The sequence below is a fragment of the Phoenix dactylifera genome, chromosome 3 (assembly GCF_009389715.1).
Source record: "Phoenix dactylifera cultivar Barhee BC4 chromosome 3, palm_55x_up_171113_PBpolish2nd_filt_p, whole genome shotgun sequence".
In the NCBI taxonomy this organism is placed as follows: domain Eukaryota; kingdom Viridiplantae; phylum Streptophyta; class Magnoliopsida; order Arecales; family Arecaceae; genus Phoenix; species Phoenix dactylifera.
The window spans coordinates 19,155,052-19,167,083 of record NC_052394.1 but is presented as its reverse complement, the minus strand read 5'-3'; the positions used below and the strand labels follow the sequence as shown (position 1 = coordinate 19,167,083).

The 12,032-nt window shown below is 38.7% G+C and overlaps 1 protein-coding gene across 7 annotated transcripts; it reads right to left on the bottom strand.

Annotated features, from left to right (window-relative positions):
* Positions 1–883: 883 nt before the first annotated feature.
* Positions 884–6,577, bottom strand: LOC103706240 (protein ENHANCED DISEASE RESISTANCE 4-like). Of its 7 annotated transcripts, none has more exons than XR_005511181.1 (4): positions 4,733–6,577; positions 1,748–4,637; positions 1,521–1,660; positions 884–1,435 (listed from the first exon to the last, which is right to left on the bottom strand). XR_005511181.1 is itself a non-coding variant. In XM_039124897.1 (2 exons), exons 1-2 carry the CDS (start codon positions 4,848–4,850, stop codon positions 2,632–2,634), a joined length of 2,124 nt encoding a protein of 707 aa, XP_038980825.1. In that variant the 5' UTR covers positions 4,851–6,577; the 3' UTR covers positions 884–2,631. The 7 variants fall into 7 exon arrangements, 1 of the variants encoding a protein (XP_038980825.1); XR_005511179.1 differs by having other exon boundaries at positions 884–1,417; XR_003385521.2 differs by having other exon boundaries at positions 884–1,660; positions 4,733–4,969; positions 6,130–6,577.
* Between the last annotated feature and the right edge of the window lie 5,455 nt (positions 6,578–12,032).

Below are 12,032 nucleotides of genomic sequence, written 5' to 3'. Positions count from 1 at the left end.
ATAAACTATTCAAATTTAAGGAAAGATCAAGTTCTTTGCGTTTGCCATTACAAGATAGATATAAGAGCTTTTGTAGGTTAACATAAGTGAATCTGCCAGAGACAGAATTAAGTAGTACTTTCAGCTTGAGAGACTGATTAAATACATTAATAGAAGGGGATGCAAGATTCCGGAGTAGTAGAAATCTAGTGTTTGAGTTGCCATACTGGTAATGCGACACAATCATATTAGTGAAGCCACTTCCATCCTATGCATTTGCCAGATGTCATGATCGTTTGGAAGAAAAAGCAACAGCCAAATCATGCATTTTTTGATGGTTAAAGCTGGAGCTTTGCCCTAGTTTGAAAATATATCCATCTGGCATCGGGTTTGATTAAGTTGGAGCATGCCCTCTGGATAATTAGAAATAAATCAGTCTAAGATTAGGGCTTTGAACTGGACATGAATCAAAACATAACCTTTCGGTCTAGAATCAGATATTGAGATGTGCTACCATTCCGCCGCAAATCCAATCTGATCTTGATACTCCCAAGAGACAGTTGAGCTCTAACATGATCTTAATAGGAGTTTCATTGTGATGAATATGATGTGAGATAGTTTATGCTGAAGAAAAGTTTCCTTTGCGTTCATTAGTTTTGTGGAACAATCAGATCAAGTAGTAGTTCCAAATATTGGACTGAAGGCAATAGTTTTTTTGCATCCACTTTGCAGTCAAGCTGAGACCTAATCTTGTCGAAGGGCATGGACATGGTGCAATGACACCCATGAGCTGGAGATGCAGAGCTAAATTCTGATAAATACAGCAAGAACAATTATCTAACATTGGATGAATCGCGATATCGATGAGATCTCAAAATTCCAAGAAATGCTTAACAATAAAGGCCGGAAAAATTGCAAATGATCCATGGCTTAATTTATTCTTGATAACAACTGTTTTACCAGGTAATGCAAGTATTCAGGATAGACACTAGATAAATAAACTGTTATATGAAGTGAAGAAACCTCAAACGATGCAACTTGTCAGGCATTATTAGGGAAGAAGCTAAGATTGTGCCATCAATTGGCCAAATGCAAGGGCCTTCCACATGAAGCACCTCTCACAGGCAGGCAATACTTTGGTTCTGAAAGCTAAGAACCCTAAGACTTGCCAATGTACAAGACAAAGTTAATGATGCGGATATCAACTGAAATAATCATAAAACACACACACACACACACACACACACACACACACACATATTTGGTACAATGAAGAAGAAGAAGATAAGAAATAAAAAAAGGAGCTCAATAACAAAAAGCACAAAAACCAGCAGCATCCATTTTCAGCAGCAGTGACAAATCCCAACTTGCAGATCAATCATGGATCCTGAACCAGCTAAGATCAGCCTCCCAAGATGATCACGGACCATAATAAATCCTGCGCCACCAACGTTACCTTAAAAAGAGCCACCAAAATTTATCAAGCAACCCATAGGGAGGGGATACCCGACCAACTTGAATAGGAAGAGAAGGGAGGCTACCAGAGTCGCAAGCATCCGAGAGCCATGGCTTGCCCATTGGTCCTTCCAACATGGACTCCATGAATTCAGAAGCAAGCCGAGAAGCCTGGTCAACAATTTTACCCGGATTTGTATATGAATTCCGAAAGATCCTGTCATTCCTAGCTTTCCAAAGAGACCAAGCAGTATAAGCAACCATCACCTCATAGAGAGAACATCAGTTATCAAAAGAGGCGTTAAGACCAAACCTGGAGCTGAGTTGTTGCCAAGTAGTTTTAGCCAAATGACAATGCAACAGCACACGACTCACATCCTCCAACATGTCACAGTGATCACAATTTGCTGAAGAAATTGCATGAAAGCTTCGACTGGATCAAAAGAGAATTACAAGACAACCGGTTCCAGCCAATCTTCCAACAAAAAAAGCTTAACCCAAGGACTAACAGCAAACTGCCAAATAGATAAGAAAAGAGCTCTGTTCTGTAAACATTATAACTATCCGGGCTTTTATCCTTGATGAACCCGGTTTATACCAAACCACCACATCATCTGCTGGCATAATGGGAATATGCAAAGTTACAATATCATGAACTAATTCCGGCACAGAGTAATGATGTAATCTGTCTTCATTCCATGCTCTGTTTGGAGAAATAAACTCAGAAAACAGCAAACCATGCTTTTGGATATTGGAGTTAATGAACATCGGTCTTCTTATTAGAGGTAAATTGTCAATCCAAGCATCTCCTAATACTCTAATCCGACCTCCATTACCAACTTTCCACTGAAAACAATGATTCAGGATTTGAGATTCCTTAGCAATGGCTCTCCAGATAGATGAACATCATCTACCACAATGATAAGAATCCCACGAACCAGGAAACTGATACTTGGCTCTAATAAGTCTAGTCCACAATGATAGCATACTATTCAGAGTCTCTAAACGAACAGGGAGACAATGGTTTTCTAACTATCTATTCACAAAAGCTACAAAAATACATACGAACCGCTGAATGCATGCCAATATCAAGGATCTGGGATAATAATGCTTTCAAAGTTTCATTTACATGAACTTACAATTTCAGGCTCTCAAATTCATGGAGTCAACTCCTGCGTACCCTCTTTCACCGTTCCATCATGACAAAGAACCTCTTCTAGTTCGCAATGGCTGAGGTGACTCTTCTTCCTCGTGTATTTCCATACAATCTGGATTAGCACAAGGTCCTGTTTGCTCATGACATGAATTACTCATTCGTTGCTCTCTCAAGCCATCGATCACAAGGCTCTCCTCAGAAGGTCGCCAAGAATGAGGTACCATTGATTCTATGCTTTCATAACTTTCATCAAGATCCCAATATTGGTATAACAACTCGCTGGCTGAAGAATACCCCATGAGCTGATGAAGCGGTAGGCCTAATTTCTGCTTGTCATATTTCCCTTTGGAAGAATTCCTCGAGACATGCAGCCCAGGCTCGGTCTCTGCAGAAAAGCTTTTGGTGAAGGAGAGTCCATCAAACACTTCAGAGAAGGAAACCGAATCGCCTCGAGTGCAATCATTAGAATGAGAAACTGATCCAGTTTCCACACCTATACGATTGCCAACCTTGTTGCATGGACGAACCACCTTGCCAGGAGACCGAGGACCAATGTGAGGTATAGCAGGAAATGATAGCTCGAGGACTTCAGAACAGGCAGCACACTGCAGCCTATTCAGTCTCCTCCTCGATATGAGAAAATCTGCTGGCAGCTGAAGCAATTCGTAACACTCGTAGCAGATCATGAAAGGGGCGCCCCCGGAGATGGGCCGGCAATGATTCTTTCTTCGCTTTCTTTTCTCATCGCAGCGCAACTTCTCCTGCTCGTGGTCAGGCGCGCCTGAGCTTCCAGCTGTAGAAGAATGGGAGCATAAATTGTAGGCATGAGCCCCACATATACCATCAGTGCAATGGTTAGGCCGCAATTGCCGCTGTCGGTCTTCCTGACAGCAATGCAAACAGGAACAGCAGCGCTGTCCTACGAAAGGCATTTGTGAGAATTGATACCGTGGGAAAGCAATTTGTCTTGGTCCATGAAGTACTGCCTCAGGTGGATGGTGAAGCAAGTTTGGATTAAAACCTCTCGAGTAAGGTTTCCCCCCTGCTGCACTTTGATTGCGCGGTCCAAGAAGTTGATTATATAGCTCATCTATCCTTCTTGATGAATCCATTCTACCATGTCTGAGGTATTTAGATGATCTGCTCCGGAAAAAATCACGTTGGAAATGCGATCCTCTCGACGGAGATCCAGGAGGCCCATCACTTTCAGGTTCCATCGAGTTCTGTACTGAATAAAAGTCTTCAGACTCGAAAGAAGTCTCTCGCACTAGTTCATTCATCCTCATGATACCTGAGCCATGCCTCTCGTTCAACGATTTTGATGTGAGGGTCCTGGCTTGAACACCTGCTTCGATATCAATTGCTATCTGGTTACTTCCCGAAACTTTCTCACCTTCCTTTCCTTCATTAACGGCTGTATCCAATGCTTTTGGTTGCCTAAAAGTTCTTCTGGATAGACGCAGATATCTGTCCCGGGCACGACCGTTGTGCCCATCAGAAGAAGAAGAGATGCTGCCATCATAAGCATGAGAGCTTCTGGTCGCTGGAGACTGAAAACTAAGGTCGAGCACATCAGCAGATCTTCTTGCAACCAAATCCTCCTCAGAGGCAACACTGTGGCCGACACTAGACTCGGGAGGTTCTTCCACTTTATTCATTACATTCGACCTTCCAGAATGTTGCTGACTTAGCTTCAGAGATTTTTCCGGTTCAGCTTTAGAATGAACACCTTCATCTGGTTGGCCCTGGGATGCATGGCTTCTGACAGCAAGTTGATCAGCATCGGAACCATTTTCACCAGAGGTTTCTCCATTCCCTTGATGATTGCATTTCGCGCCGGAGTAAAGGGAGGAGACATTTCGGAGCATGGTTTCCTTCTCCTCATGCTCCAACTCTGAGGAGTGTGCACTTGTGGAACATGCAAACATTTCTTTCACAGAAGATGTTGATCCATTAGCCGAGGAGCCAACGTCGGAATGACTCTGAGAATGATCTGCTCCTAGCGATCTCGAGTTATCATTTTGTGCAGCAGCAGAACGATTTTTCGCTGCAAGCAGGAATAAATCATCAAAACTAATGCCTTTTGTTTCTGTTGAACATCAAATTGAGCATTTAAAAAAGAGTACTGGAGAAAGAACCAACCTCGAATGATCTTGCCACATCCACCACATTGGTATACGGGGATATCAACATACTCCACTAGAACTTTGAGGCATCCTGGACATCTCACAAACCGGAAATTAGTCGCACCGCGGTCCATGGTTGTCTAAAGGCCCAAGCCAGCGATTTAATCAGGAAAAACTCTGGTGCTAATATTGCATTCTGCTGAAGAGAATTGACATCTATCCTCTTCTCCACACCTTGCAGAACTTTCCTATCCTGCCAGAAAACAAGCTCTGCAACATGCCGGTCAGAAAACAAGCTCTCCAGAATTTAGACTAATTTAGATGTTTCATATACACAATAGCAATGGAAAGCCCTAACTTCAAATAAATCATAATAATAACTACTTAACATAAGAATACTATTGAATTCCATGAAAAAGATTGAACTATATTCGGAGGGGAAAAAACAGCAGTGAACTTTTGAATGCTAGTTTTTACTAATTGAATTGATAATGATCTGAAAAGAATGTGCATATCAAGTAATCAGATCCATAAGCAATTAATAGTAGCAAAACTAGTTTTCTGAAAAGAATCAAGGGCAAATTGAAGTGCCAAATGCATACATTACATAAACCCATGAACAACTGAAACACAGTGCCAATGGAACTTGGGATCATATGTTCTTGCCTTTTTTTTATAACGTAGATCATTTACAGAAACGAAACCCTAGAAATATACAAACTAAAAAACTGGCGAAATTCCTACTTTGCTTCTAAACCAAAAAGACTTTATTTAGATAAATACGATATTAAGATATCCAAAGCTTCCCACTGATAACAGAGCCAAAAATTGGTTTTTTTCTCTTCATATCAGAAGGAAGTGCAGAAATTTTTTGTCAATTTCTTCTAGAACTCGAAAAAAATCAGTTCTATTGATAAATTGCTAAGATGGACATCCAACAGAAATCCAAGGAAAATTCATTCTATGGAACTTGCTAAGCATATAAATCGAGAGCACCGGGGAGAGAAAAAACAATTCCGAGCTCCAATAAACGCATTAACTAAATTAAAAAATAAGTTTTTTTTCTTTTTTTTATTGATTTGATGATAAGGGAGGCACAGAAAAGGCCAAAATTAAGAAATAAGGTCATCATGATTGTTTAACAATATCTTACCACACAATTCCATCCAAAAACAAAAACTACCCAATACAGTGAACCAATAATTAAGGGTATTGAAAACACCAAAGCAAACATCTTTAACAACTAACAACAATTTCTTCTATTCATAATTGTGATATTTAAGAGCATGAATGGTGAAATCTGGAGTGAAACTCAGACTTGTGATGAAAGAAACAGCCAATAAATCCTTTTAAACTTCAGACTTTGGAAAAGAAACAGTGAAGAGATCAGAGAGAGGATGAGAAAAAACTTACGTTGGAGATTGGAATTGGAAGATTTGATACCTTTCTTTCTTCTTCCTTCTTTCTCTCTCTTTCTCTCTTTTAGAAGTATATATGGTGAAGAGCAAAGAGAACAGAAGCGAAGCTACTGAGAACGAGAGCTATGCTATATAATAATAATAATACTTACATCAAAGATAATATACTTTTTACGTGGATAGAAAGAATACCACCAAAAAACACAGGAATCAAATGGGGTGAAAAGAGCCTCGAGAAGGGCTGAAGGGGTGGAGGGAAGGCGACGATTCTCCTTCCCTCTCTCTCTCTCTGTCTCTCTCTCTCTGTGGATCGAAGCGCGTTAAAGACGCTGGTCAATGGATCGGAGGAGAGGCTGAAATCATTCAATGAGAAAGACGAGAGGAAGCGAGCGAGAGTTTGAGGATGACTTGGTGTTTAAGTCCACGCCGGGGTCGACTCCCATCTTTTTCTTCTCTCTTTTCAACATAAATTACGAAAAGTAAACGTAGAACAGCTGTGTGAGAGATTATCATGAGCAAATACCAGCAGTAAGGTAAATAATCATGAAGCAAATCATATATACCCTATCGTTTTGACCTTGGAAAGTTAATAGCTTCTTCTGAATCTGGTTGAGATGCTTTGGATATTGAATTCAAAGCTCTATCATTGTTTTCTCATTAATTTCCCATCCGATGTGGCAACCGGGGATTGGTGCAATACATCTGCGTAGGTGAGTGTTGTAGGGGTTGGTATGACGTGAAAATGGAAGCAGGCAGCAAGAACAAATCATTATTACGTCGCATGTCAAGAGAGGACAGGCATGGTTTATAAGACTGGCCTCAGCTTAAACCAATTTCCTTGTAATAGTGTGGCTGAAACTTTTCTTCTTTGGTTTCTATTTTTCTAACTGATAGCATTTAGTGGCAGGTATATATGACAATTTTTGCGCTGGTGATTGCAACGTGACCCTCTTGGCATGGATGCTATTGGCTAAAAAGTGACGTTTTGAGGTCCAAGTTTTGGTTGGTTCGCTGATTGCCAGAGTAAAATGCTCGAAAATTGGAAGAGCTGATGCCGGATGGTAAACGGTATTGTCTGAGTTGCAGGACCGCCGGATGCTTGGTTCATGAGATCGAGGGAGTGATGGATTTTTTCTATAATTACAACTTTCTTTAATGTTTGTTACAAATCAAACAATATGATTTGTTAACGAATATCATAATGAAGTTGAGAGTTTGATGTTATGTGCATTACACTTGCCAACCACCATCTCATAGTTTTTAGGGTGGAAATTGTATTACTGATTTATGCATGCCTTAACATGAATCTATACTACTATATAATGTGAACTCTTGCAATGTGTTCATGAACGATGCGTTATGGTTGTGTGTATTTTCCGGTTATATTTTTTCTCATCTTGTGCATTTTTCCTCCTCCTCTATTTTACATTTAACCATAAAATCAGTTATTCGAGTCATTCTTCTAGTATTTATTTATATAAAGTTTTATAAAATTAAAATAAACAAATCAGAAAATTGAATTCATATTTTAATATTTATTTATTATTTTTTATTTTTTATATAAAATTTATTTTTAATTAATAGTACATGCATAGCTGGTGCCACATTTTAGTACATAATAAAAATAACTTAAAAGGGAACTGGTAGCCCAAGAGGAGAATGACAATATAAATTGTTTCTATTAATATTTTAGAAAACGATCTCCTTAATATCGAGACTTTATTTTTTGAAATGTTGCGTCAATATTCGAGTCGAATTATTATTGTTGTATTCAAGTCTTTTAACATCCCATGTTCTTAATATGAATTTCCTACAAATATTATTTTTAATATTGATAATCTTAAATATGTTATAATTAGGATATGGATTTCCTCTTGTTTTTAAACAAGAACTATTAATTTAATAAACCGATGCCCCAAGGATGTGCATCCCTATGCCTTATACAAGCAACAACGATTATGATATCCTGGATTCATTCAGTCACAAGCCATGTGCGCTATAGTTGAATAGCCCATGTTTAATAATTAATCCTTTTTAGTTTAAGACCGAATAAGCAAGATGCCAACTCATCTTTTAAAGAAGGTAAAAGAAAAGAGAGGATATAGAAATGGGTGAATAATTGATTGAGTTATTAAGGTCTCAAAAGGTTGAGGGACAATATAAACTATGAAAGTAAATTAGTTATACATGGTTAAAAGTGATTGAGCAAAAAAGACCAGAGAACTTATGGAGAGAGAAAATTGGAGGGTCATCCTGGCATCAAAGTGAGCTGTATAAGTGGGCTATCAAAATTTCATCCCTGGTAAGATTAATGCACCAGATAAAACAACGAAGCACTCTACCATAGAGATCTTATCTACTTTTTTGTCTTACCGAGGTACCTTCGTAACATTATGATGATACAAGTGGATGTATTTACCGAAAGATTTTGTAAAACAGTCGAATTAACCAAAAAAAAAAGATTGATATATGGTTGAGATCCTCATTTGAGGTTGAATTGGAGAGGCTTACTCATCAACCATTTTCTTTTTTTTCTATGTAAAAGGAAGCAGTGATACCATACAACCTGCTATTTATTAGTAGAAGATTTACGGTGTAATGTTATATTTTTCACCCTGTTCATTATTCACTTTAACCTGTTGACGTAGTTATTTATTTATTTATTCATGAAATGATTTGGGAGGTGGACGGTTTGGGGCCTTCGGTCCGTGCCAGAGATTCTCGGTGCCAAAGGTCAAGATGGTGCCAGCTGGCATGTTTACGTGGCAATAAATCAACCACAAAACTCCGGTACTTTTTCTTGTGGGTCCCACTGAAGCGTATCGATGGGGCCCATGGTATGACCACGCGATTACCGTCCGAAAGGTCACTGTCGCCCATCACGTGGGTTGGAAAAATAATATTTTGACTCCTACTTTCCACGAATAACACTTAAAGCACACAAAAAATTATAATTAAACTTATTAAAATAATTTGCAATTTAATTATTCATGCTTATTAAATAATATTTGATATAAGTTATCATGTGATGGTTAATTAATAGATATCATTTGTGGACGAATTCGTCCTGCAAGGCCAAAAAAAAAAAAAAAACGAAAGAGGGGATCAGCTAGGAAGCTCTCTACTCCGAGGAAACAAAAAAAAAAAAGAAGAAGAAAATAGCAAAGGGACATATCTAAAGCAATAAGAGAGATCGGCCTTATAGAAATCTCTTTCAAGGCGGCAAAAGGAATGCCTAAAGTCTCTTTAGATATATCAATTGGTAGGGACACCCACCCTTTTTTATAAAGCATTGAATGGTTTAATCCATCATCGCTCCACCTAAATCGAAAGGCACATGTTGCACTCTCATTGCAACAAATGGTCCGTGATGCCTTAGAAAATAAAATGTCCAGATTCACCGGGCGATGCAGCACTACTTATGAGTTATTGTTCTCTTTAAAACGACACATATCCTAATAAAGTGATTACTTTCTTGGCTCGAATAGCAAAAGTGGAAGGGCTAGTAATAATGATAATTAATAACTGGTGTGATGTGGCCCGTAAAGCTTCATCCAGAGAACAGCTAGTGCTATAGCTCTCGCACATTTGAGGTTTTTTTAGAGCATCTTGGCTCTATCCTCTATCTAACTGAAGCTAGCAAAGAGTTAATATGTCTATACTAGAGAAAGAGAGAGTGCAAGCCAATACCCAGTGCCTCCCATCGACGATTTAGGACTCGTTTGGTTTATGGGAAGAGGAGAAAGAAAATTATGGTCAACGTAAAAATGGAGAAATACCTCATATTTGGTTGGAGTTTTCAAAGGAAGGAGATGGAAATAACTCATGTAGAATATGGAAAAGTCCAATTCTCACTTTTTTCAAAAATATCTTTAAGCTTTTAGATAGAACAAAATAAGTTTTTTTTTGATTTTTTCTTTATTAAGTGCATAATAGTTATTTTATATAACTTTTCCAATATTATAGATGCTCAACTAAATATAAGATATTCTGCAATATGTCACTTTTTCATGATTAACTAAACATATAAAAATACTTTCTTAGGCATCCCTTCTTAGAAAAAATATTTTAGTGAAGAAAATTTTTTTTTGTAAACCAAAAAGTCCTTGGAGTATAGTATTTTGCTATTTTTTTTCCAATTCTATGCAATATAATAACATGTATCACCATCTTTTGCTTCTCATGGCGATGGCTTGTGTTGCCGGTCTAGGTGATATTATAGTGGGCACATGCAAATGTGATGGGATGACTGAAAGGGCTTAGTCTCAAAATACCTTTTTTCCAGCTTTAGACCGGGCTTAGGCTGAAAATTTCATTCCAAATCCCAACCCAAAGCCTAATCATGCCAGAGGCAAATATGCCTATCTGGATGGAAAACTCACTCGATGGATCCGAAACTTTTGACCCAAATGGCCCAAAAAAGACTCCTAGCAGAATATCTTAATAATAAATCCAGGCCAGAATCGGGCTGGATTCCGCGTTCCGACTCGAATGACTTAGGTTTGACTTCGGGCCAAGCCCAAGCCAGACCAAGCATTGATCTACGCTTCGCCTGAAATTTACTGGGATCCTATTTTTAGGCCCAAATCTGATCTCAACAGCCTCAGTTAAGCCCAAGGCCCACCTGAAAGCCGGACTGGCCCGAGCTCATGGTTAGCCCGGGCCGATTCTAGGGAAGAAGCTTACGGAGACCATTAATCAATGATCTGATGCACGTAATTGTTATTTTTATCTTTTTTTAAGCATCACATAATTGTTAATAGAAGAAACTTGCAGCCTCTCTTTGTCAGTGATGGTTAAGAAAAAGATTCACCAGAAAACAAGGACGAATGGCATAAAGGTTCGTGCGTATTATTGGTGAAAAGACCTATTCATTGATCTCTCCTCTTTCTATCAGCTTTTGTAGAAAGAAGCAAGCAACCAGCTCTGTAGTAAATCAGTGGCAGCACTGAGATGAAGGAAACTTATTGTCTAGGAAATCCAGCTAAGCTTCTGCCCAAGAAATTTCAAAAAAGAATTGCGCTGCTAACTTTGAGGAGCACCAGACTGATGTATCAACTTTGACTCTTCATTTGTTTAAGGCTGGTTCACGGAGTTTGCTTAAATTTGCTTGCAATTGAACATCAAGTTCATGGACATACATAGTACTCCCACATCCTTGTTAATGCACATGATGCTGGACATTCTTTTTAGAATACTATATCAGATTGATTTGTTACTCTGTTCTACAAAATTAAAAGCATGCATTTGTAAGCTATTCCTGAGCAGCAGCAAGTGCTTGACCTCAATATTAGATCCAAATGCATGCAAGATAACGTTGTTCATGTTTGCCAAACATCAGTCTGTTGAGTTCAAAGTAGTCTTATTGGTATAGCTTTTATCTTGCAACTTGGAGCCCTCTCTCCATGCGGTTATATACAAGTGGGTGGCAGTCAGATCGGATCGGATCAAACAAGATACTAATTGGGTCGGTACATGATAGATCAAAAGTGGAAGGACTCAAATTTGATTTATTTATTAAACAGGTCAAAAATCTACATCTAAATTTGACCAATTTATTAAACAGCTCATCTATCTCAATTTGTTACACTTACAATAGGTGTTAAAGCATTGCCACTCTATTGGTTTGCCTCTCCTTGGCAACGGAGAAGGACTTTCGTTGGATACTATGTCGATGATCTTGCCCACCTGGTAAAAGTCAGCAAGTGAAATGAGTTTGTTTTAGTTTTCTTTTGTAATTTTATAGAGTAACATCATCCAGTGGGAATAGCCATTTTATCCAATTCCGAGTCAAAAGCCCTGTGCTCTCTTAGGTTCCACGTAACCCACTCTCAAGGATAAACATGTGATTGACGCGTGTCAAAAGACCAGCCTCTGCCGACGCTCCTCTAAATCCAA

Bases quoted from the DNA above. Each gene is read 5' to 3' on its own strand.
- LOC103706240 (XM_039124897.1), bottom strand. From the start codon at position 4,850: ATGGACCGCGGTGCGACTAATTTCCGGTTTGTGAGATGTCCAGGATGC. The intron at 4,638-4,732 runs GTTGGTTCTTTC...TCCTGCTTGCAG, and splicing joins ATGTGGCAAGATCATTCGAG to CGAAAAATCGTTCTGCTGCT.